Source organism: Lagopus leucura, unplaced genomic scaffold (assembly GCF_019238085.1).
Source record: "Lagopus leucura isolate 7727_CA_CO unplaced genomic scaffold, USGS_WTPT01 Super-Scaffold_100001, whole genome shotgun sequence".
NCBI classification, from domain to species: Eukaryota; Metazoa; Chordata; class Aves; order Galliformes; family Phasianidae; genus Lagopus; species Lagopus leucura.
In genome coordinates this window covers 67,680,805-67,706,059 of record NW_024962262.1, presented here as the reverse complement: position 1 = coordinate 67,706,059, position 25,255 = coordinate 67,680,805, and the positions used below count along the sequence as shown (strand labels likewise).

General features: G+C 46.0%; 1 protein-coding gene across 2 annotated transcripts; it reads right to left on the bottom strand.

Moving 5' to 3' along the window:
• Nucleotides 1-1,370: 1,370 nt before the first annotated feature.
• Nucleotides 1,371-13,732, bottom strand: NYX (nyctalopin). 2 transcript variants are annotated; one of them, XM_042868532.1, is made up of 6 exons: nt 13,666-13,732; nt 8,744-9,139; nt 7,920-8,085; nt 7,640-7,795; nt 7,507-7,556; nt 1,371-3,336 (listed from the first exon to the last, which is right to left on the bottom strand). In XM_042868532.1, exons 4-6 carry the CDS (start codon nt 7,729-7,731, stop codon nt 1,937-1,939), a joined length of 1,542 nt encoding a protein of 513 aa, XP_042724466.1. In that variant the 5' UTR covers nt 7,732-7,795; nt 7,920-8,085; nt 8,744-9,139; nt 13,666-13,732; the 3' UTR covers nt 1,371-1,936. The 2 variants fall into 2 exon arrangements, with proteins under 2 accessions (XP_042724466.1, XP_042724467.1); XM_042868533.1 differs by lacking the exons at nt 7,640-7,795; nt 7,920-8,085; nt 8,744-9,139; nt 13,666-13,732 and having other exon boundaries at nt 7,482-7,507.
• Between the last annotated feature and the right edge of the window lie 11,523 nt (nt 13,733-25,255).

The following is a 25,255-nucleotide window of genomic DNA, read 5'->3' as shown; positions in this document are numbered from 1 at the left end:
TTGTTCCCAGTGTGCCACCATCTGTGTCAAACATACTGACAAACCTTTGCTGACAGGATGAAGCACTGCTCCTGTAGAAGCATCCTTAACATAATGCGCCTCTACAGCATTTGCCTGGACTGGTTTTGAAAAACAGCCTTTCATAATACAGAGATGAATTTAGCGTTTAAGAAGATTAATGGATTCATAAATAGCCTGGAAATCCAAACTCATTGCATTTAGTTCATGGAACAGGTCAAACAGGCATTTATCAAACCATCTGCCATCTTTCTTCACTGAGGGAAAAAGCTGTGGTCTAACTACAGATAGCTGAAGGGCCATCCTGACAGGGATTGCCTGGTATTGACTGCTCTTAGAAATTCCTGGTGCTAATTAGAAAGCAGCATATCTTTTTGGACAGAGCTCTGCACACCAAATGAGGCAGCCCGGAGGAACACGTCCTGAAGCCTTTTTGGTGACAAAATGTATGGGCATACTCAAATGGGGGGAAAAAAGAAGCTTCCATTTCAGGAAGCAGCTACTGTGGCAGGTTAAAAGCGCACAGTTACTTTGTGTGAGTTCCTGTCAGCTTTCACCAAGTCAGTTTGCTACAAGGTCTGTGGGACACTTTGTGGGTTGTTCCCCTGACATGCTCAGCTGAGGGCACTGTTTGAGGCCAAGGGATAAACTCCTGGTCACAGCTTCTCTAGGCTGGTCAGTGACAAAGACCTGGCCCAAGGTATCTGCTGATGCTCCTTATGGATTCAGTGATCCTTACATGTCCCTTTCAACTTGGGATATTCTACAATGCTATGATTCTAAGCATTGAGCCCTTTTGGAAGAAGTTTCTTGCATGAAACTTCCGTGTCACCCAATACTGTTCAAAGGGCAAAGTCTATCTCCAGATGTCCTGTCCTTTCCTTCTGTTTTTGAGTGGCCACTGGAGTGTGATATGAGGAAGTGGCAGGGGATGGGGAACTAATGGAGGTGCCACCTCACACCAGGCTCTCATCTACACATCTTGGGTTTCATTATATCCACAGGATTCCTGTCCTACCATACAGCAGCACTAACCCTGCTTGCTTTCTGCAGCTGAACAAAAAGGTGTGTCAGAAATGGACATCCCCAGGTCTGCCAGACCATGGATATCTTCAACATCTCAAAGCCAGGTTGAATGGGGTCCTGGGCAGCCTGAGCTGGTGGGGTCAGCCCTGCTCACAGCAGGGGTTGGGGTGATTGGGCTTTGAGGTCCCTTCCAGCCCAAACCATTCTGTGATTCTATGATCTCTGAAATCCATGTTTGCACTGAATTGTTTGTGAAAAAGCAAGGATGGAGAAAACAAAGATTTAAGGAAATGTTAGAAAGAGTAATTTAAATGCATTTCCATTTTTATTCTGATTTTGTGACATTTTAGTACTAGTAAGGGATTATGTATGTCCTATCATTTTATACAAACATGTATACCACAATATGATAAGTTATGTATGATAAGTATTGTGTGATAAATATTAATGAGTGATAGAAATACAAAACAGTACAGTACAGCCTGTCTACATCTGTCATTGCCATATTCCACTCCTGGTATCAGGACATGAAACAACCTATAAATAAAAACAGCATATTCCTTGAAACAATATCTTCATTGAAAAATGAATTGAGCATTTGAAACAGACATTGAGGAGTGAACCGTTGTGTTGAAAGCTTTTCCTTGGAGAAGACTGCTTTGACAAAAATGGGTGTCTCTGGTTTTCCTGCAGATGTCTCAGGATTGCAGGGAGAAGAACAAAATCCTTATCTAACATCACACCCAAAAAGCCACGCTCACCCCAGACCCTCCCCAGGTACCATCCTCCTGTTTAAAAGGGCCTGCAAAGTTTTGTAGCAACCCTGGGCAGTGTAAGGAAGGGACAAAGACTAAATGCTCCAGCAGGACGCATGCTTCAGGCAGCCTTTGCACTACTTGCTCCGGAAAATAACCACTGTAAGAAGTGTTGGGAGGTGGAAAGAGAAGGAGATGGCTTTGCTGCTGTCTTCCCTTGTGCCAGAAGTAACCCCACCAGTGAGTCCATCCAGTTGTGTAGCGTTACTGAAGACTTCAGTAGTGTTTGCCAGCTCTTCGGGAAGGCCCATCTGAAGCAAGAGTTTAGAAATAAGGCTGTTGAACTTGCTCTCTGTGGTAGAGAAAGGCTCGCTGCTAGGGGTCGGACTGTCAGATGTGACATTTAGCTCCGCGGGGTCAAGACAGTAACCTTCTGGTGATCTGTCGTAGAGCACGTCCATTAGGTCAATCCCAGCTACAGAGGACGGGGAGGCACAGGGAATGTCCCTGACAAGTCTGTAGTTCTCCATCCACTCCTTCAGCCATTCGATGCGGCAGTCACACTCCCAGGGGTTGCGGAAGAGATACAGCCGTCCCAGGAAGTACACAGGCTGGAAGACAGAGAAGGGCAGGGTCGTCAGGTTGTTGCTGTTCAAGTGCAAGGAGACCAGGCTGGTGAGGTTCTCAAAAGCCCCCTCCTCAATGTAGTTGATCCTGTTGCGGTCCAGATAGAGAACCTCCAGCTCCACCAGGTCCCTGAACCAAGTGTTGGAAACATTCCTGAGGAAATTCCCCCCTAGGTTGAGCATTTTCAGGCACCTCAGGCCATCAAAGGAATTTTCTGGCAGCTCGCTGATCAAATTGTCATTCAGGTACAGGTACTCCATCTTTTGGCAGCCCTGAAAAGCTCGCTCATGAACAACATTTATCCTGTTGTCTTGCAGATTCAAGTATTTTAGCTTGGTCAGCCCCTGCAGGGAGTTGTAGGCTACCGCTTCGATCCTGTTTCTCTCCAGGTAGACATGGGTCAGATTCTCCATGCCCCTAATGGCACCTGGGATCCTTCGGAAGTTGTTCTGGAAGCAGAAAAGCTCCTGCAAAGAGGGCAGCTCAATGAAGATCCTGTCTGGGATATTGAAGAGGTTGCAGTCCGCCAGGTCCAATTTGACAAGCCGCCGGAGAGCAGTGAATGTCCGTGTGTGCAGGTAGCGGATGTATTCATTGTGGGCCATCTTCAGCTCTGTCAGGCTGGGCAGACCCTTGAAAGCCCCCGGAGTGATGAAGGAGATATTGTTGTGGTTGAGGGACAGGGATTTAAGGGAAGGCAAAGTACCAAAGGCCCTCTCAGAGAGGAACTTGATGCTGTTTTTGTCCAGGTTAATAGAGGAGGCTTCGCAGGGGAATTCACTGGGGATCTGCCCCAGGCCAGCACGGTCACAGAGGACAGAGCAGCTCCGTTCCTGGGTGCACACACAGTTGGCAGGGCAGGACCGCACACAGGCCCACACCGCGTGGACATGGGGCACCCAAAGGATCACTGACAGCAAGGAATGTGCCGACCCCATGAAGGTGTGAGAAGAGAAAAACAAGAGACATTAGCAAACATATTAGTTATGACACGAGAAGAAATATTATGCTGCCTCTGCTCCCTTCTAGGCAGGCTAATTGTCACACAGTATTTGTATGCCTGTGCTAAGAAGCCCTTGTGAACAATTCCTAGAGGTCTGCTGTTGCTTATAGACTCTCTGGGAAAGTGTTAGTTAGTTTCTTACTGCATCCTTTCTGTGGAATTTCTCTCCCTGAGAGGAGAAGTCATCCAGACTGATTGGAGCAGGTTACCCAGAGAGACTGTGGAGCCTCCCCCATGAAGATCCTCAGAAGCCACATGGATGTCATCCTGGCCACTGTGATCTGGATGTTATTGCTGGAGTGAGGGTTGGGTCAGATGAACCCAGAGAGCTCCCTCCAACACCACTGATTTCTCAGCATTCCCATGATTGCAAACTGGTGGGGACAAGGCTTGGCTACAGGAACCTGCAGAGATGTTTTGAAGGACAGCAACTGTGGGGCTGCAGTATTTCTGGGTGGAGAACAGAGGAGGGCAGTCAGTGTATGCTGTTGATCTGGACAGGCTGGATCACTGAAGTGAGGCCAGTGGGATGAAGTTCAACAGGCCAAGTGCTGGGTCCTGCACTTTGGCCACAACAAACTCAGGCAACTCTACAGCTCTGAGGCAGAGAGGATGGAAGACTGTATAGAGGAAACAGAGCTGGGGGTATTGTTCAATGTTCAGCTGAGCCAGCAGTGTGCCCAGGTGGCCAAGAAGTCCAGTGGTAGCCTGGCTTATATCAGAAATAGTGTTGCCAGCAGGTGCAGGGAAGTGATCATCTTTCTGTGCTCTGATGAGGCCACACTTTGAATATTGTGTTCAGTTTTGGGCCCCTCACTGCAAGAAAGATGTTGAAGCTCTGGCAGTGAAGCTGTGAGGGGTCTGAAGCACAAGTCTTATGGGGAGTGGCTGAGGGAACTGGGATTGTTCCATCTTCCATTAGAGAAGAGGAGGCTCAACAGAGACCTTATCTACAACCACCTGAAAGGAGGTTGTGTTGAGATGAAGGTCGACATCTTCTCCCATGTAACTAGAGATAGGATGAGAGGGAATAGGATGAGGATGCACCAGGGGAGATTCAGGTTGGACATTAGGAAGTACTATTTTTCCAAAAGAGTGGTCAGGTGCTGGAACAAGCTGCCTAGTGTGGTGATGGATTCACCAGCCCTGGAAGTGTTCAAGAAATATTTAGATGTTGTAGTGAGGGACATGGTTTAGTGTGGAATATTGGTGATGGGGGAATGAATGGTTAGATTGGATGATCTTGGAGGTCTTTTCCAATATTTGTGATTCTATGATTCTATTCCAGAAGTAGGCAGGGGAGATCAGTTGGCAGCCTGTAGCATGTCAGTGTTCATGCTTTTTGCATCTTTCATTTTTATTCAATCTCACATTTCTCCACCGAAGCTGCAGCTGCTGCAGCACTGCAAGGGAAGCTATCACCTGCTAAGGGTGTTGCTGTGTTCCATGAGACAGACACAAGGAAGGACAGATTCAGGAATATTGTTCAGATGCTTTCTTAGTGCTCTCCCCACAAATGAGATACTCTGTACCATTCATGGGATCACAGATTCATAGAATCATTAATGTTGGAAAGATCACTAAGATCATCTAGTCTAACCATCAGCCCATGCCTGTGACAGCTCTAGACCATGTCATTCAATGTGACATTAGAGTTTTGTGAATTCTCAATACAGTCACCATAGTGTCATGGGTTTGGTGGGAGGAAGCACTTCAGTCATTTTATCAGTCTGCCACCTGAGTGATGTGTGGTTTCTTGTCAAGTTAATCCCAAGCAGGTGGATGTCCAAGAAGGTGAAAGCTATTGGGGACAAATCAGAGAAGAATGAAGGGAACAAGAGACATCAGCCAGCACACACTGAAACATTTTGTGGAAAGAAACTCCTAGCAGCAAAATGACTAAGCAATGAACTCGTTAGAGAGCAAGAACTGAATACTACAGATCTCATTTTGTAATCTCTTTCAAAGACACACCTTAACTGCTTCTCACTCAAATGGTTTTTCTGCTGCTGTCCACTGTCTGTCACGAAAGCAAAATCTTTTCATACATTTTTCCACAGGAAATTATATAATCTTTTCCATCAACCACCTTTATTAACAGCATTGTAGGGACCACATGAGTGCTGCAGTGGCCAAAGGGCAAGAAAGGGGCTTCTCCCCATGCTCTGTCTCTGAGGGAGACTCTGAGGGAAACTCCCAGCAGCTGAACCACCTCTCCCTGCTGCCGTGTAGTACAGTGATGGCCCACTACTGTATTCTTCACTAAGCTTTGTTCCTTATTGAGCTGTGTTCCTTATTAAGAGAGGCTTGTGAGATGATGTGCAAGGAAGGATCACCTTCAGCAAGCATCCATCTGTTATTTTCACAGTACCCAAGGCTTTACTGCACAGACCAAATGGCAGTGTGAGCAACAATTGCTCTGCCCTTCATCCTTTTGGAATGCAACACACATAGTATGTATCTGGTAGCTTGCAGTGCCTGAAGTTTCTTCAACTAGGAGTGGGTGCCCATTGACACCAACCCATCAGCCTCCCCACGTCAGCCCAAACTGTCCCTTGGTCACTGGGCTGGAAGGCAGATTGAGGTAAATGGAGGGCACATCCCAGAAGGACTTTAGCTCTGGCTTCTGTTGGGTCAGATCCCACCAAGGTTGGCCATGCTATGTTGACTGGAGAATTAGCAAAACAGGGACACTCAAGAAGAAACAGGGAAGGACCTGGAGAGGTGGGAAGAATTTTATGCAATCTGACATTTCTTCATATTCTCCTTTTTTCCTAAACCCTTCTACTGACTCTTTAGCAGGGTACTGGGTAGGCAATGAATGAGGATCCTAGGACAAGAGGGAGGACAAGGAACTGGCCTCGGTTGGCCCTGTCTTTACACAGGGGCTGTGTCTTTTGCTTCCCTCTTCACCATTCCTCATCACTGCGTGCAAACAGGGGCATATGTTGTTTTTTTGATGCTGTTACATAAACTGAGGTTCAGACAGATTAAGGATTTGCCTGTTCTCAAATGTTTGGCTGCAGGTGGCTGTCTGGAAACTGATGGAAGTACTGTTGCTGGAACAAGAGCCTCACATGGGCTCAGGATGACATCCAGGGGGACATATGTGCATAGGCTGCCCCATATGTGAGGCTGTCCCAAGCAAGCTCAGCATTCAGCTACATCTACTCCAACCTTGCTCCCATCTACAGCCTTTGGAGCAAACCTCCCCCAGCAGCTGTGTGCACTGTGTGCTCAGTAGAAACGAGCAAAATCCTCTCCTTCCCCTCCCTGCCTGCTCTCTAATCTCTTGATAAAGGACATGTCTGCACCCAACCCATTTTCCAGTGTTTCTCCTTAGGCACAATTTTTTTAGAGCCAAATCTGTGTCTTCTGCTAGTGGCATTTCACAGCACTCATCTAAGATCTACAAGTGTAACTTGCTCTGTGCAGTACACGGAAAGGAAATGTTTGAGGAGCAGCAAACTGGAAAACATTCCCCAGGCAGCAGGAGTTCAGAGGAGCCCCACAGCATCTTTGTTGCATTCTCCCTTTTTCTCATGCAAAGGACGTGTTCCCAAATCCCCCTCCTGCAAGCACAGGAAAGCAGTCTCACCTGACAGTCAGATCTCCTATGACCAACACAGCATGAAACATCCCACCTTGCCATCCTTAGTCCATCCCCCTCCCCACAGTGGATGCTATTTGCTTTTGACACTTGTCAGAGCAGCAGCTGATGATGCCTCCAACTCACTGACACAGTGTGCAGATGTGTTTTTCTTTTTTGTTTTTTGTTTTTTGTTTTTTGTTTTATAAAAAAAAAAAGGATGGAATTCAGCATTAAGGTAACAAATATTAGTGAGATTAAGGAATAGAAAAATTCCACCCAGGGATGATCTCTTTCAGTCTTTTAAATAACACCATAATTTGAAAGAATGAGAGACCAAAGAAGTGTTTGCCAGAGATTTTAAAAGGGTGAAGAGGCAGTGCTTGCAATAATTCCATATCTAACCTACAGAACAATCCATACAACCCACTACTGGGTAATGCAGAATAAGAGTGCTACTCACCATTTAAAATGATGACAAACATTACCTTGATTATTCGCTAGTGGCATTTCAGGTCTGGCAAGCAAACTTGGGGATCTAAAAGCACACAGGAAGAGCAGAGATAGGTTTCACCCTCTTGTTTGCCTGCATCATTTTCCCATTGCCAGGTCTATATTTACAAAGAAGATTGAGGAAGAGGATACTGCTGCACACGGCTTCTGACAGTCCCCAGCACTCCACACGTTCCTGCCGGGTGCCTTCCTTCCACCATCCACCTTCTCAGCCAACCCTGCAGGTTTTCCTTCTCTCCAGCTGTGCTGACAGTGTGCTCCTGGCTGAGGTGGGAAGAGATCACCAATGGTCAGGGACTGGCCACCTCCCCAGGCAACAGATGTTGGCATCACACCGAACAGCCAAAGCTATGATTCCCAACAGAAAGCACCTACAGACGTGGCTTACCTGGCTGGGCAGTGGCTGTGCTCTCCCTCCTGCTCACAGGGATGCCATTAGCTGCATTCTGCCTCTAGGAAGTTGGCATTTTTTTTCTCACAAGCTATCATTTAATGGCAGGAAAATCCTCGATATCAGAGGGAGATTAGTGGAGATGGAAGAACATGTCCGTCCCCTAAAGCTCCAAAAGCAGAACAGGGATTGCAGGCAATCTAAACCAGTGCTTTCTCCCCCTGCCAACCCACCATAAAAAAAAATTAAGCCCAGAACTGAACTGCTGCCATTCAAACAGCATTATCACAAACCATTACTCTGCTGCCCATTAGATAATGGCTGAGGAGGTGGGGCAGAGGATGCAGCCTAAACATGATTACATTTGGGGACAAGCACAGGCTTATGGCGGCAGTTAATTGAGCTTTCCAAATAGGATGCCAATAAGCTTCGCTCCTAAAGGACGAGGAGATGACAGTAGCTCTGGGAAAAGGGACTGCAAACACAGGGAGCTTGTGTGGTGAGTATGGCCCTCAAAATAATGAGCACTGCACTGTCTAAAAGACAGTTTTGCTTGTGATGCTGCAGCTGCTGCATGGAAATCACAAGGATGGGTCCAGCATCCAGACTCTGCATTCGGGATGTGAATTGCTTTTTAAAGCCTTTTCTGACAGAATGATGATGATCTCTGTGGAGGGAGGGAGCTGAATGAACGAGTTATCTCAGCCCTCCATGCCTCAGGTAATTGCACTCACCGTGTCAGAGGGAAAATGACTCTACGCTGTATTTCTAAGTGAATTATTCTGCCTTTTTTTTTTTTTCCTCCTTAGGAAATGGAATACCTGATGAATTTATGCTCGATGCAGCAGGAAAGCTTCACTCCAGCAGCCACATTTGGGGGCGATGGAGGCAGGATGTGCCTGTTGCGGTGTCAGCAGCCCCAACCCTGATGGCAGTGCTGCAGAAACTGCCTCCAGCACGGCTCAGCTCTGTGCTATCCACCCGCATGAGTCCGCCTGTGGTCCCCTCTCAACCACAGAGCTGAGAACGTGCCTCAGCACAGGCGCAGTGGGGAGGCTGTGGGTGGGCACTGAGGTCACCTTTTCTGGGAAATACTCATCTGTGGGCAGCCAGCTGGCTGGGGAACTTCACTCTGCAGGCACCTTGGAGAGAAGGCTGCAGGAACACTGAGCTCTTCTGCCAGCCCCCACAACTCCAGCTTCATGTTCTGATCACCCCTGGGGCCGAAATGAGATGGCAACGTGAGAAAGTGGTTCCTGGGGAGAAGTTTCAGTCCTCTTAGGTAGAAAAAGCAGAAATTCTGAGTGGCAGATAAAAGAAACTTGTGTTTGGTTTTATTTTTTTTTTAAAGAAAAAAAACAACTCGGGCTTTAAACCATGCCTTGACATTTGTCAGTGTGACTCAGGGCTGATGAGCGCTCAAGGCTGGAAGTGCTGCAGATGCTTAGCATTCGGTGGGCTTTCTGGCCCCGAATTCCCTCCAGCAGCCTCTGCTGATGTCCACACTTCACTGCTGGGTGCATACAGCATCCTCCAAGCCCTGGAATCTCCCCGGCAGAGCATTACAGACCAAAGCACTGCCTATTACAAGGCTTCACATTCACCATGGCTTCCACACTGCAGGTCCTTGCACAGCTGCTTGCATTCCCACATCAGCAGTGCATGCTGCCCAGGCATGGGCTGTCATAGAGAAACTGATCTAGGTGAGAAATAAGTTTTTTTCACTTCTGGGCTGGTCTTAACAGGGACAATCTCCTCATCTGCATATGAGGCTGCCTCCCACTGAAGTTACACAAACTCTGAGAAACATCTGCCCAGACATTTGCCAGCAGGTCCCAGAAAATCCTGGATGCTGCCAGAACAACAGATTTTCCTATCTTCCTGCTGCACCAGGAGGGCCAAGAAGCAAAGCCTGTGAAATAGCAAGGGAAGAGGGTGAGGGAAAGCATGGGTCTGAGAACCCAGTCCTGCACCATGGCGAAACCTTGCAGCAGGAGCAGAGACCTGAAAGTGCAGAGCCAGCATCTGAAAGGGAACAACACACTCTCGGTTTAACTTTGGGGACAAATGGCTGCTGGTGAAACCTGAACTGGGGCTGAGCCACCTCGTCTTCCCCCTGCTCTCACTTCTGCCTTCAAGCAGCTGCTGTTCATGTGTCCCACCAGCAGACATAGGGTCACTTCTGTCAACGTAACAAGCCCGGAGCTGCCTTGTCCTGCTCACCTCCTCGCACTGTGCTTTCCATGGGCTGCTGGCAATGGCTACTTTCAGTTCCTAGCTATCTAATGGAAATGCGGCACAGTTCCCTTACAGCTGATGAGTCAGTCTCTTCCAGAGCCATGCAAATGTCTTTTGAAATAGCCTCTCCACAGCAAACCCATGGCACGTCATAGGTTGTTCAAGTCAACAGCCCTGCCACACCTCACCAGACAGGTTATATGCCTCCTGGTTGTTCACATCCCCCACTGGCGGGACAGAAGCAGTGCCATCTTCTCCCCCTTGCACAGAATAGATACTTCAATGACATAATGATCAGAAGGTTTAGAGCATTTTTTTTCTTACAGATGATCTGGAAGATTTGTTAAATGAAGTCACTGTGCTTTCCCAAGCGCATAATCAAAATGGAAATGCATTCATTCACTGAATAATCAAGTCCACATCAACGACTTGGCTGAAAACACAGCAGGAGAGCCTATTAAAGGCTCTTTGTTGTGGCCGAACCCTCCCTCCAGCTAACAGGTTTCAACACAGGCAGCCTTGCATATGCCTTGCATCCCTCCTAGCAAAGGGGCCAGGCAGGAGGAAGCCTGCACAGAGGAAGCATCGGCCCTGTGCAAGGGACAAAAATTCAGGCAACCCAAATGTGCCCAAATGTAAGAGGAAGCACAACGGCTTTTTCTGAGACACCAAGCCAACAGTGACAAACAAAGCAATGCCCACGCAATGAGTGCTGTACTTCTGGATGAGATCAGTGCCAGGTCTCCAGCCTAGCAACTGGCAAAAAGACAGCCCAACTCCTAGGAGCTCAACAGCAGCAAAGCTGCAGCTTGTCAATCACTTCACCCTTTCTAGGTTGTACTGAGCTACCCACTGAGGCTGTGCACATTGCATCAAGTTTTGCTTGACCCTGATAAGAGTGGGGAGAAGCTGTGCTAGCAACAGCTGCGCTTTAGCAACAAGTGTGTTGCAACAAGTTGCTTGAGCTACCATGCCTGGTTTGAGTTATAACAGAGAACATACGCTATGTGTATGGTGGGAAGCAGAAAATAGATGAGGTAAACACTACACGTACAAGGCAGGGGAAGGTTGAGGTTGCTCTGCAACCTCAACAACTCAACAGTGCTCAAGCTGAGCTGTAGGAAAGGTGAAGGAGGGCTAAACATGCAGCAATAAAAATAAATCACACTGGGTCTCTGCAAAACATGTCAGCTCTCAAAACAAACAAACAAATAAATAAATAAATAAATTTGGTTCTACCCAGAATTTCTTACTATGGCTCTTAGTTCCTTTTGATTTCAGCAGACTTTTCACACTTCTCTTCCAAGAAGTTGTATTGAGAATGCATGTCCAGCATGTGCAGGTGTGGGATGGGGAAGTGGCACTGTTTCTAACAACACAGGGCTGTGCCTACCTTCACCCTGATGCCCCACAGTGCCCAAAAAGAAGAATGACAGATTGAAGGACCACCAAAGGCCACCAAAAGCCACTGTCTTCTTGTCTCAGCTTGTATGGCACAGATGGGTGGAGGAAGCAGTAGGGGACAGACACATTTGCAGGATCTGTTGTGACAGGACAAGGGGAAGTGGTTTCAAACTATAAGAGGGGAGATTTAGATTGGAAATAAGGAAAAACAATTTTTCCAGATGAGGCATTGGCACAGGTTGCCCAGAGAGGTGGTGAATGCCCCATCCGTGGAGACACCCAAGGTCAGGCTGGACGGGGCTCTGAGCAATCTGATGTAGCTGTAGTTGTCCCTGTTCATTGCAGGGGAGTTGAACTAGATGCCCTTTAAAGGTACCTTCCAACTCAAATGATTCTATGATTCTAGGGAGAACATGCTCCTTGTCCTGGCTCGTCACCTCGGACCACCTCACATCACACATCTAGGAAAGCCATTTAATCAATCTCTCATGCTCCCACACATCTCCTAAGCTCATGATTTGTCCCCCTGCCCACTTGGCAGGTGGCAGCACACCTTTCCTGCTCATCTCTGGCATGTCTGCAGTGCACAGCTCCAGCCACACATCCCTCCACCCTGCAGGGCACCCAGAACACATTCTCACCCTTCTTGCTACCCAGCGAGCACTGCCAGCATCTGCCTGGGTGCATCTGGGAACAGCACTCTGCACACAGTGCTGTCAGAGCAATGGGCTCATAGGTGTGAGATAGGAAAGTGGGGAAGAAAATCTACCCATGCTGCCTTCAGGCCTCCATCTGAAGGGCTGAGGCATCCCTTAGCTCCTGCCCACTGTGCAAGGCACAGGAGGGTCAGCCTATGCCTACAGAGCCTTGCCTCAGGCCCCAGCTGACAGCTTTTGAGGCCTACTTCAACCTAAGTGCCATTCGGGCATTATGCCCCAAGCTACCTAAGTCTCTGTTCCAGAGCAACTGCAGGGCCAGGCTGCCTGTCAGAGCTCGGGTTGCTTTCCTGGGAACAGTTGTAGCAGTTTGTGAGAGCTTGCCTGGGCAGCAGCAGATGTGATGTTTTGCTTTCTGCTGTGTGGGGAAGGCAAATGCACACAGAGTCCATGAAGGAGTGCCCTGACAGCAGATGCTGCATGCTGGCGTGGATCAGAAGAGGACTGTCACCCCCTCCTGTCCAAACCATGACACTGTGCTGCACAGTTCACAAATGAGGCCAGGAGGCCTCCACGTGGCAGAAGCACACTGAGAAAGCAGTTTTGCAAACACATCCGGGAGGAGACGTGGGGAGGAAGCACTGCCTTCTGCTTCCTGTTCAGCTTCTGCATTTTGCACTGAATTATCCTGTGGATCAAATGCAGAAGTCTTGGAAGCAGAGAGCAGATCACAAAAAAAGCTCGCCATGCACCAAGAGCCCTTGCAGCCAGCCCTTGGCTGCATGCACATCCCCAGGGCCCCTGACAAACACAAAAGCAGATTAAAAAAAATCAAAGCCCACAGGCTTTGGGCACCAGAGGGGCAGAAGGTCAAAGCTGTGCACTGTAAATATTTTCCAGTTTGGGTTCTCACATTCCTTGGGCCGCTCCTGGGCAGGAAAAGAGCCCAGCAGATGGGAAGGGTCAGTGCCCTCAGGATTCCACTGCATCAGCAGGCACTGCCATCATGGTGGGACTGCAGTCAGCCTGCATGTGGTGTAGGAGACAGCAAGGTCAGCAGGAATCCGGATCGTAAGTGGCTGCTTCTGAGCAAATCCAGCATGACCAAGGAAGCTTAGCCAGAGCCTGGAAGAGCACTTACTATCAAATTGAAAATTAACTGGTAATTAGTCTCTAATGTGAGCTAATCGCGTTTAGGGGAGGAATTAATTAAATGGGGGAATTAAATCACCAAGAATGTGCAGAGTGACCGGTTGTGATGGGATTTGGTTAATGAGCCGGTAATTGCACCGGCTGCATTTCCCTCTCCTTTGGACACAAGAGAGGGAGAGCGTGGGATTAATGCAGCTCCTGCCAGCATGCACTGAGATGCCTGTGCCTTGGCAAATCCTGAGCAAGTGGAAAACAAAAGCCAAAATGGTGGAAGAGAAGGAAGTTTCCTTTACCTTAAGAGGCACACAGGGTGATGACACCCTCAAATTGCCAAGCAGCAACAAATGATGAACAAGAAGCAAAGTCTGGTGCCAGTCCATAAGCTTTCCAGCAAAGAGGCGGGGTGAGAGGTGGGTGTCACCCACACTCTCCATCTTATATGAGGTGCTTGGTGCAAGAAAAGCCTTGTTTTGCTTAGGATTTCAGATACATCTGAGCCACTACTTGTTCCCATGGGTGGGAGATTGAGGCACTCCTGCAGCCCTTAATGTAACCCCATCTGCAAGGTTCCAGGTCACGCCAGCTCATTTCTGTCAAATTAGCTGGCACAGTGTTTATGTCAACATCATACTTGTCTGACAGCTCTGTGCCAGCTGCAGGAAAAGAAACTTGATCCAGCCTTGCAGAAAAGCAGAGCCACGTGGATAGACACCACCTGACTGCCGTGCAGCCTGCCAGCATAAATATAACTTCTCAGAAACACTCGAACACGTCTGAACAAACAGAGTGAGCCAGGGCTGGGTCAGCACTTTGCACCACAGGGCTGTAGTCCTTGCGATCCAGCCCGAAGAGCCCTAAATTTGGATTTGCTGTACCTCCAAACCAGTGCCTGAGCTCACCTTTCAGTTCTGACATCCCTTTCTTCTGTGTGCCAAACACCACAGCAACTTTCTTGGGTGGAAAAACCCCAACCACTCCAGGGCAGTGACTAACTTGTGGCACCTTGTGATGAGATGACTTATAATGGGAGAGGCTCTGAAAGTGAAATAAGGCCGAATCCGGGTGGAACTGAGGAAAGCAGTTCAGTTACCTAGCTGATGCAGTGCTGTGTTTTTCCACATGTAAACAGAGTCCAAGGGAAGCACACCAGAGGCTTATGGCTCTCAGTAAGAGAAACTCACTCTCGCTGAATCTCAAATGAATCTGCCAGTGCTAGGATTTTCCCTGACGCTGCATTTGCTTTCCTGTGATAACACAATCTGTTGGCTCCGAGAAATTCTGCTGTTTGTGCCCGAGTGATAATAACAAGAAAGAAGCAAAACAAGAAAGCTGCCAGTCTGCGCTCGCCAATTCATGTTACAGAACAAAATATTCCCTCCTGGAACACACTAGGTCTTATGCAGATTCAACTTCTTTGGGTGACGCAAATGCTGTAGAGACAACTGTGAGTCATAGAATAAAATCACATAATTCCCCCATGCCAAGTGAGGACAAAACTCAGCCCACACAGCTCTGAATTCCCACTTTCTTGGTAGGAATAACTTTGGTTATCCTCCCTTTCTAAACCATACCCCCACCCTTGCTTTCATGGCAAGTCTTGCACTTCCTATCATTCCAGCCTATAGCTTATGTGTAAATATTGGTACTGATATTGTAAATATCAAAGTCCTGCCCCAGTATCTGCAGGGTGTAATGTAAAACCTGCTGTGCACTCATTAGGACTAGTTTTGCTAATGAAGTCTGCATGAGAAATCTGGAAGCCATTCTCCCAGGCAGTCTGTGCTTTTATTTTTCAATGGGAGTTCATTTATAGCCAATCAGAGACAGGCTTGGATATGTTATAAATGAAATGCAGCAGCACACAAGGAGCACTTAGTACCTTAAGTCTTTAGAATGCCTCTTTATTTCCCAGTGCAACTGAATACATCATTGCACCACCAGATTTCCCATACACCAAATGGGGCACAGCCTTGCACAAACAGCCCTGCCGTTCGTAAACAAAGCCTGCAGACTTGATGTGGAGGCGGTGTAAATCATAATGGCTTTACTGCTGTCATTTTGCATTGGTGGCTGCTGAGCTTTCCACACTGAAACCTTCAGAGCATGTGATTAGTGTGGTGGGAGGAGCTGCATGTAATAAACAAGATGTGATGCAGCTGCAGCATGTGCAAGCATATTGTTTTATTTATTTTTGGTGTACTTGATTTTCCTTCTTCCTGACTTGACAGCATGTATGCATGAGAGCTGAGCAACACTGCTGGAAATACAAGTTGTAACATTTGCATAGTAACGCACCATAAGCTTGATTTAAACATAGAGCAAATATGAGCTATTTGTGTTCTTTCTGAACACTAACTGCACCTCCTTAGGGTCGAGTTTGGAATATACAGTGATGTACCTCCAGCTTTAAATGCTGCAAAGGTTCTTCAGGTGGGTGCAAGGGTTGCAATCCATGTGTGCATTGTCACTGCCTGCCAACTGACGTATGTAGGACATAAAAGTGCCTGGTTAAGGCACGCACACGCTACAGCTCACTGAAGCCATTAACATTGCAAAGCAAAAGCATACCCTGAGCATGGCATTCATAATTCAGAAAGAGCAAGCTGTGCCATGACCTACTCCAGCTTTAACCCATCCCTGCCCTGCGAGGCAGCAGCTTCAGCAGCCCCACTGCACCCACATGATAGCCTTGCATTGGACCAGCCCTTCTCCTCTTCCGCACACTTCAACACCTTCCCTTGTAACTGAATGCATTGGCCTAGTCTAGCTGAAGAGCCCTCATGGCCATTTTACATTTTTCTCTCTGACAGCAGTATTTATGTACATGAGGCATGTTTTCCACTTCTGTTGTTTAAACACAATAAATTGAGTCTGCTTTTAGTTGTTGTTTCTTTTGTTCCTGAAAGACTTTCCAGATCTCTGGCAGAGGACGTATCATCTGCATGTCACTCAATTAACACAGAACAATTTATTCAACCCCTTTAAAACTCCTCCATCATCAAATTAAATGTAGCACAAATGTTTGAGAACTGCTGGGAAGAAAATACGTCTCTATTAAAGCTCCAGGGCTCCTGTCTTTCTGATTAAGGAAAAGCAATTTTATACTTTTGAGACCTCCCACACCATATTCTTTGGAGAGATGAGGAAGATCTATCCAACATTCCTCATTTGGGATAAAAAAGGAACACTTCAGTGCTCCCTTATATTTCGTAAGCTAACCAAAAAGAAATGACTGGTTTCTCTGCTTTCCTACCAGCTTAGATCCACTGCTAAGTCTGGAAAACAGTGCTGTCGTCTGGGACATGTGAGTCCTTGTGAAAGGATAAGTAAACATCCCTAAAGAAGGGAAGGGGCATTGTTCCAACCATCCCAGCATACTCGCTGTACTGCTGTGCTGGATGTGAGCTTAAACTGGCAGCACAGCAGTGACTGCAACTTGCAGGAATCAATCCTCCAAATACCTTTATCCATCTAACTTAGACTATCTTGGATGCACTGCCATGGGATTTGTGGAAAGGCTGGCCTTTCTTTTCCACTAAGAAAACAACTGAATGGAGATTTATACAAATTTTTTTTGGCAAGTTGCTTACATACCTTTGCAGCTCAAATATTTCTTTCCTTACCTGTAAATAGAAAAGACAATCAGATCTGAAGTTTACAGCCCTGGAAGATCACTGGAGCACTTTGCCTCTGGTACCCTATTTTAGTCCTGCACATCAAAGGCTGCAATGCAAACACCAGTGCATTCCAGGTCACCAATGGATTTTATGACCTCACATCTCCTGCCCTCCCTAACTCACTGCCAAAGCCACAGTTTTGTGTCTCGGCTGCAGGAGAAGAGGGGTGCTGGGCTTGCAAACCAGCAGGACTGGCACTGACAGGACTGACTCCAGTGTTGACCGCATTGCTCTGCAGAGGGCACTTGTTACTCCTCCGGTCAGTCACCAGACCATAGTGTGCACAGTATCACAGCTGTCAGGCTGCATATTTTAAATGGCTGTATTTTTGCCAAGTCAGAGCACATTCACAAACTGAGAGAGATCATCTCAGGACAAAGCCTGACCAGGAAAAAGCCTGTTTCTATTTTGGCATAGCAGCTCAGAGGGAGAGGGTTCAGATCGCAGGGTTCTCACAGCTGGATTCTGTGGGTGGAGGAGGTTTAAAACACAGATAATCCTGGAATTTCCCACAGCAAAGCATGCAACACCACTTGCTTATATTTATTTCCCCCAGCCATTAATTTCACCAGCTGAGGTCTGGAGTACCCCCAACTATGGTTTGCCAATTGCCCTCTCAAAGCCTACAGGTGATACCTCTGATACCTACAGATCAGAGGAAAGGCAGAGCTAGCAGAGTGCTACGCAGAGTACTCCCCTAAGTAGCTCTCTCATTAGCATCAATTTGTGTGAATTACAGAGTTAATCCCCATACTCTCGTGAGCAATCCTATGTATTTGTACAGCACTTCCAATAAGACACTGCTCCACCAGATGCTATACAAACAAGGAACAAGAGGCTACAGAGCACCAGCATTTTCCTGCATGTCATGCAGATTTCCTGATGTTTCACAGCTCTTTGCTAGACACTGTAACACCGCCAGGACTATCCCAATAGTGGAGAGGAAATAAATGATGGAAACTAGGAATACCCGTGGTAAGATGGGACAGGGGGAAAGATGGCCTGGAAGATTTTAGGCAGGAGCACTGTGGTTGTTAAAACTGGGAACAAGGTAAGAGAGAGTGAAGCAGATGAAAAAAGCTTGAAAGCTGGTACTTGTGCAGCTCTATACGTGCTGAAGCCTCAAGTTTCCTGTGACCTTACTTCATTCTATCAAATACATGGGAACATAAGCAGCCCACAATACACATGACACACGATCATACACAAAAACACGAATGCTGGAACAGTTGAAAGGTTATATTTGAACATATTAAAGCCTTGTCCAAGGCAAACTGAATTATCCCCAGTTACAGACAAGGAAACTCCCTGACACTCTCCAAGGGCTCTGTTCCAAAACCAATAGCATGTGTGCTGTACAAACCCTCTCCCACGTGCAAGCTGTAGAAGACCAAAAACTCAGCTCACAGAGCAGCAGTTGAATAAAACACTGCAGGGCTTCCTGTGGCCCTGGTTGGGGTGGGGGAGTTCTCTGCAAAGGAGCAGGTGCTGCCCAAGCCACGCACCCAGAAGGAAAATGATTCCCAGTCCTCCTCCACACATAGCTTGCCTTTAAGTTTCTGCAAATACCTTTACCAGCAGGCCTGCCCATACAAGTAAGCACAGTTCTTTATCTAGGACTTACATTGAGTTGCATAGGGTGGGGGTTTCTGACCCTTGAAGAACAGCATCTTCGATTAAAACAGCACAGTCACAAAACACCTGGCTTTTTGAACTGGATGAAGAGCTATTGAGTTAAATTAACAATCTCACTGTTCCCCTATTCCCTATCTGCTTCTCTTCCAGTTTGATATGTAAAAAAGGCAAGCTACCTGATATACTTGAACACCTGCTCCCAAAGTCACTGGCGACACACTGTACAAAAACAGAAATCAAACCCACTGACATCTTCATTTTAGGTGCTGTTGTTTTCCATACTCAGAGTTAGTCCAGATCAGCGCTTCAAAGACCTCTCTGTGATCTCAGCAGAACAGCGAGATGGCAGGTGCTTTTCACTGGGAGAAAAAAGGGGCAAAAAAAAGAACAAACTGCTGAAGACCTTGGAGTGCAGCAACAAAGGTTAAATCAAGCAGGATGGAAGGTGTCATCTCATATCCAGAAGCCTTATCTTCTCCTAACATGATGGAACACCATTCTGACCTTCAAGAGGGACAAGAGGGATGAGGGGTAACATCAGGCACCACAAGTTAAATGGCTAAATCGTTCCTGTGCCAGGAAGGAAACCCAGACATTTCTGAAGTGAGGAAGTATCATGTTCCTCCCCCATCCTTAAAGCAGGAAGAGCCAAAGCTTTAATCCTATTTCTATTTTGCTGTTGACAACAGGGAACAAGGCCTTGCTGCAGCAAGTTTGAGCTGCCCTGTTTTTCAGGACACAAGTTCCCCTCTCTGTGGCAGATTTGGTGGAAGCCTCACCTACAGTAGCAAATAACAGTGGTACTACCAATCATCCTACAGGCTTAAAAAAATGCTGTCCCTTACTGAACTCAGCTCTATGAGCAATAGTGGAAGGACTGGTCTCAGCTACCCATGGCAACACAAAAGAAGAAACAATTCCAGAGGTGCTCTGCTCAGCTTTCTTCACAGGTGGCATCAGTAGGAAAACTTCCTTTCAAGAAAACAGCAACAAATCATAGAATCAGAGAATCACAAGGTTGGAAACGACCTGCAAGATCATCTAGTCCAACCGCCCTCTCATCACCATTGCTACCACAAGCACTACACCATGTCTCGTAGCTCCTCATCCAGGCGCCTCTTGAACACTGCCAGGGATGGCGACTGCACCACCTCCCTGGGCAGCCATTCCAGTGCCTGACCACTCTCTGAGAGAAGAAGTTTTTCCTTATGTCTAACCTAAATCTCCTCTGGCACAACTTGTGGCCACCTCCTCAGGTCCTGTTTGTTTCCTGGGAGAAGAGGCCAAACCCTCCTCATCACAGCCTCCCTTCAGGAAGTTGTAGAGTGCAATGAGGTCTCCCTTGAGCCTCCTCCAGACTAAACAGCTCCCTCATAGGACTTGTGCTCCAAATCCCTCACTAGTTTCACCGCCCTTCTCTGGACACGTTCCAGGGCCTCAATGTCTTTCTTTCTCGTAGTGAAGGGTGAAGGTACGCCAAGAGCTAGGATGCTTTGGAAAGATTGCCTGGCCTGTCTCCTCCATACTTGGAAAGTCATTTGCTAGAGGATTAACCAAGATAGTATATCACTAAAGGCCTGACCAGAATCATCTCTGTATAGTACACGAAAACACAACATGAACTTGTAGTTTAAGTGTCTTCTTTTGTTCTCAAAAACCCAACATAAGTTTTTTGATAGCAGCTTGGGGCTATAACGTAGCTATCCTTTATAACACATACACTTGAACACATTGTCTGCTGAGGCCGTGCTTTCATATACTGGTGGCAACTTCACAAAATGAACATACAAAATCAAACAAAATGGTTATAGCTGGTCAGAAAGTTTTCAGCAAAACTGTTTCATGATTGTCAAAAAGCTTTGGTTCTTGGAAAAAAAACCACACGACATTTGAAAGACATCACTGTGGAAATGAATTCAAAATGTCAACCAATGGCATTCTTTAAGAACAGTGTATTTTGAGAATTGGATTTAGAAAGGAAAGCCATTTTAATGTGATTTTTAATAAAGTGAGAAGTATGAAAGACAGCCTGAAGTTATCAAACAAACCAAACGTGCCACTTACTTAGATGATATGCTTTGTACTCGCATGGAAACATGTTGAAGTTGAAAGATTCCACACACACAAAAAAAAAAAAAAAGGAAAAATACATCCAACCCAGCTCTAATTTAAAAAATACAGCATGCTCTAAATGAAGAAAATTAAACCTATCATCATAAACTATGTTTTTCCTTATTTTGGAGGTTATTCAGTTATTGCATTCTGGTATTTTGATAATACTAAAAATATTACACCTTCTCCTGAACTGCTAAGAAGTCACACGCTGAGTAGTTCATAAAGCTGCTTCTGAGGACTGTGTACAAATTTTATAGCCTTATCCAGTTCTACCAGCTACTGCTCTGGGCTAAAAGAGCTCAAGGGCCTTCAGGGGCTGTTTAAATAACCTGAAGTAATAATTTTGCAGAGAAAAACCTTCAGCAGCAATCATCTTGTAACTCAGAACCTATTACTTACAAGGTCCTGTCTGAGCAGCCCTACCAACTCCTCATTTGGAGACATGGATTGGTTACCCTGAAGAGCACAGCAGCTACAGTCTGTACCCAAAAGGAGCCCTTCACAACTTGCACTCAAACCCACTTGAAGCTGTATGATATACAGAAAAAAATAGGCCTCTGGGAGCAGGAACTTGAAGGAAAACAGTGGTATAAAGTTTCTGACTTCTGAGGAAGTAGGTCTGAAAATATTCAAACCACACTGAGGCTGCAATGGCGGCTAAGAGTTCAGGATAAAAAAGGCTTTTCATGGTTCAAAAGGATGAGGGCAGATTTTTGGGTCTCAGAGGTAGGTGTAGGTTTCTGAGCTTAGTAGGAGGACTGAAGGAAAACAATGGATTTAAGACAGCAGGACAAATGGCACAAATATGCAGCAATAAATAGCTCCTAGTCCCTGACTTCATGGTTAGAAACAAAACAGCCCATCTAAAGCTGGTGGAGATAAGATCGAGAACAGAATTAATCCTTCATCACAAAGCATCAGGTGATTGATAGCAGAAAAAAACACTTAACAACCAGGGTAGCCAGAAGACTCTGCGACATAGAAATATGGATCTCCAATTAAATCATCCGCTTGGAAACTTGTTAACTTGTTAACTTAAAACTTGCATGGGGAACTTTGATTCCCAGGGAGCTGCTACTAAAAGAATGATACACTTTGAAGAGAAGAGCTATAGCTGCAGCCTGTTAGTTCCCATGCTAAGGCAGAGTGCCCCATGCTGCTCCCAGTTCCCCAGGTTACTATGAAGGGAAGTTGCTGGTTTGCACAAGAGCACAGGTAGGGTCTTTCTCAGAAGAGAGCGCTCACACTTGGGGCTTCTGGGTTCTATTTCTGACTGCAGCACTGGCCTCTTGCTTGGCTGCTTGGTGTCTATTTCCTGGTAACAGTGACCTCCTTTTCTGAAAGCATGCTGAGACTTGTGAGAAGCAGCACAGAACACTGGCGCTGGGTGGGGCTATCATTTATCTCTGTGAAGTGGGCATGTAGCGGAGTTCCGGAGTTCCCTTTGGGAATTACTCCATTTCATCCATAAAGTATGTTGCAATTCCACAGCAGTCTAATTAGCAGATTTCTCAGCTGTTAAAAGGGACAGGGAGGAAAGGATGTATCATTCTTTGGAAAGGAAGATGGAAGACTCAAGCAAGCTTTCAACTACGTGTTCCCATAATATATTCTTAGACTTGTGCAACTGAAAGCCTAAGTATACGGTCATTTCTACCAGAGAATCCTTATCTTCTTCATACACAGACAAAAATGAGAGAGTTGGAAAAGATCAATAATTAAGTACTCTTTCCGTAAGCTAGTCCTTTCCTTACACGTGTTTTGCACTTCTTCAGAGAACATTTCCTATGACTTGAATCTCATCTCTCACTAAGCTCAGCACACAGGCAGTACTTTGATCACAACTGTTTGTCCACACAGTTTCTGGTTATTCCTTCTTTGTAAATAGCCCTTTTTAAACATCTGGTTCCCCTACTTCTTAAGAAATGCTTTCAACCAGGTGAACAACTGAGATTTCAAGTACCATGAGAAGCACAGTACAGAGAGCAAGAACTTACCAAAAAAAAAAAAAAAAGGAAATAGAAAACAGTTAGCAATAGTAATTGAACTAGAAATAAAAAGTAACTAAGAAATGCTGTCAGAAATCAAATTTTCTTATTATCAAGGAATATACACTGAAGAGTCTCATGCTCTCAGTAAGTTGAGATTAGAAGTCCCAGATGAGATGGGATGCTGCAGTCCATGCCTGAAAAAAGTTCACATCTGACACTGTTCAGATGAACAAGACACAAGAACACTTGCAGCATGATGACGTGACTGATCCAAGATCAGCTGTGTGGCTCAGAAAAGTTGTCAGCTGTCTTAGGGCTTTGTTTAACCCTTATTCTCACTACTACCTCAAGTTTATCACTACTCTTCTTCCCCACTAAGACACCTACTCAAGGAAATTAGATGAGCCCTCTCACTACTGAAGAAGCTCTGAAACTCACTTGCAGTTTCTATACTGAGTATATTGAATTACATAGCGCCAACAGATTTCTACCAGTTTACTCCAGATTGTACTTCAGCCTTCCCTGTGAAATCAGTATCCCTGGCCTACCAGAGTTTGCCCCTGGAAGAATGATAAACAGTTCCTCTGAAAAATCTAGCTTGCACAAAACAGCAACGAGAACAAAGTTTTCATTCATACCACATCTGTACCGAAACCTGTGAGTTATTAATAAGGTTCAGCACGGTGTACTCTGTGCTCTGAACATGCTGCTTGAACACTTATTTGAACAAAGTAATTCATTTAGCAGCCGTATTTCTCTGCTAACAAATTCAGATGATATACATGGTAAATCTCTACTGAAATGGCAGGATTAATAGCAGATCTGTTCTTGGCAAAATCTGAAGTTTAGAGCAGGATTTTAATTGCTTATTTGCAGAGGAACAGTGCCTTTTACAATTAAATACACAATTGAATTTCCATCCAACCTTATCCTGAACAGATTGCCAAGACTTAAGGAGATCCATAGCACTGACAGTCTTTCCGCACCTTCCCTAAATAATATAAAAAAAGAACCAATGTTTTCTCTTCAGAGCCACCAGATTCTGGTAGATGAAGTAAACAAAATCCACAGAGGCTCAGATTTTTCCTAACCTCGACTCTACTCCAGGTCTGCCTTGTTAACACTCAGCAAGTTACTCCAGCTAGAATCACAGAACAGCTAGAAGAGACTGCACAACAAAGCCAGCACTCAAAATTCAAACCCTACATTTGAGAGCACTGCTCAAACACTCCTTGAACTCCAGCACTTGGGGCTATGCCTGCCACCCTCTGGTGAAGAACCTTTTCCCTACCACCCTCTGACCCTCCTGATACAGCTCCATGCCATTCCTTTGGCTTTATCATCAGAGATCAGCACCTGCCCCTCCACTCCCACAGTCACTCCTTATTTCACAACATTTCTGCAAACTAAGGATTTTTACACCAATGACTTTCTGAGGACTACTTACAGGAGTTGTTACGTATGAGCAATGCTGTGTATGAAGGTTTCTTCAACAAAAGCAAGTAAACAACTAGGAGGCTGGTAGAACCAGAGTTCTGGTACATTTCCAGACAGGTGTTTCATGCATAACTTTGTTGTCTCTATAGCCTTGGCAACCTTCCCCTCAGAAATAATTCAGTTACAACTGTCCTGTGAGTTGACTCGCTCGATCATACAATGGGTTCACTCAAGCGGACACACTCACAACAGAATAGCGAAACTACAGACTTCTCGTTTGTTCTCCTCCTCCAAAGGATGAGCTAACACTCAAGCTTTGTAATTCAATACTGCAGTAGATAGCCACAGGTTATTTTTACAAACACACTGACCAATATGAGCAACAGTGAACACTGCACTTGATGGGAGGATTCACAGTCAGCAGGCTACAGACACACAACTTTAATGAAGTACACAGTGCAACTTTTGCTGGCCACGATGAGATCCTCAGCAACGTACTGCTTGTTCAAGACTTCTCTGTACATAGTTGTTGCCTAGACCTCACACTAGCACCTGATGAAACTAATCCTCTAATCCTCAAAAAGTCCTCTACTAACCCCTGTGCTCTCCTAACCTATAAAGTTCTATGCTATGACATTACTCTAAACCCACCCTCTATCCACCACCACAGCCACAGAAACCTCACTAAGGAAAACAAGAATACTCAAATGAGTAACTCTCACCATTTAATTTCACAGCTCCTTCCCCATCAATCCTCTTTTCCAGTTATCACACAAAAGCATCAAAACTACAGAGCCCACTACACCAGAACCAGTAAGGCACAATTTCCCATCTCTGTGGGAAGATGTTCCAAACGTACCAGCATCCTAACACTCATACCTGCCATTTCCCAGATATCAGCCTCATAGCACTAGAGGGAAATTGCCTTCTTCACTTTCAGTCTTGAAGTTTCCTGTTTTGACAGAAATACTCAGTTCTCACATACCAGACTTCCCCCTACTTTACAGTAACCATTACCACTAATTTGT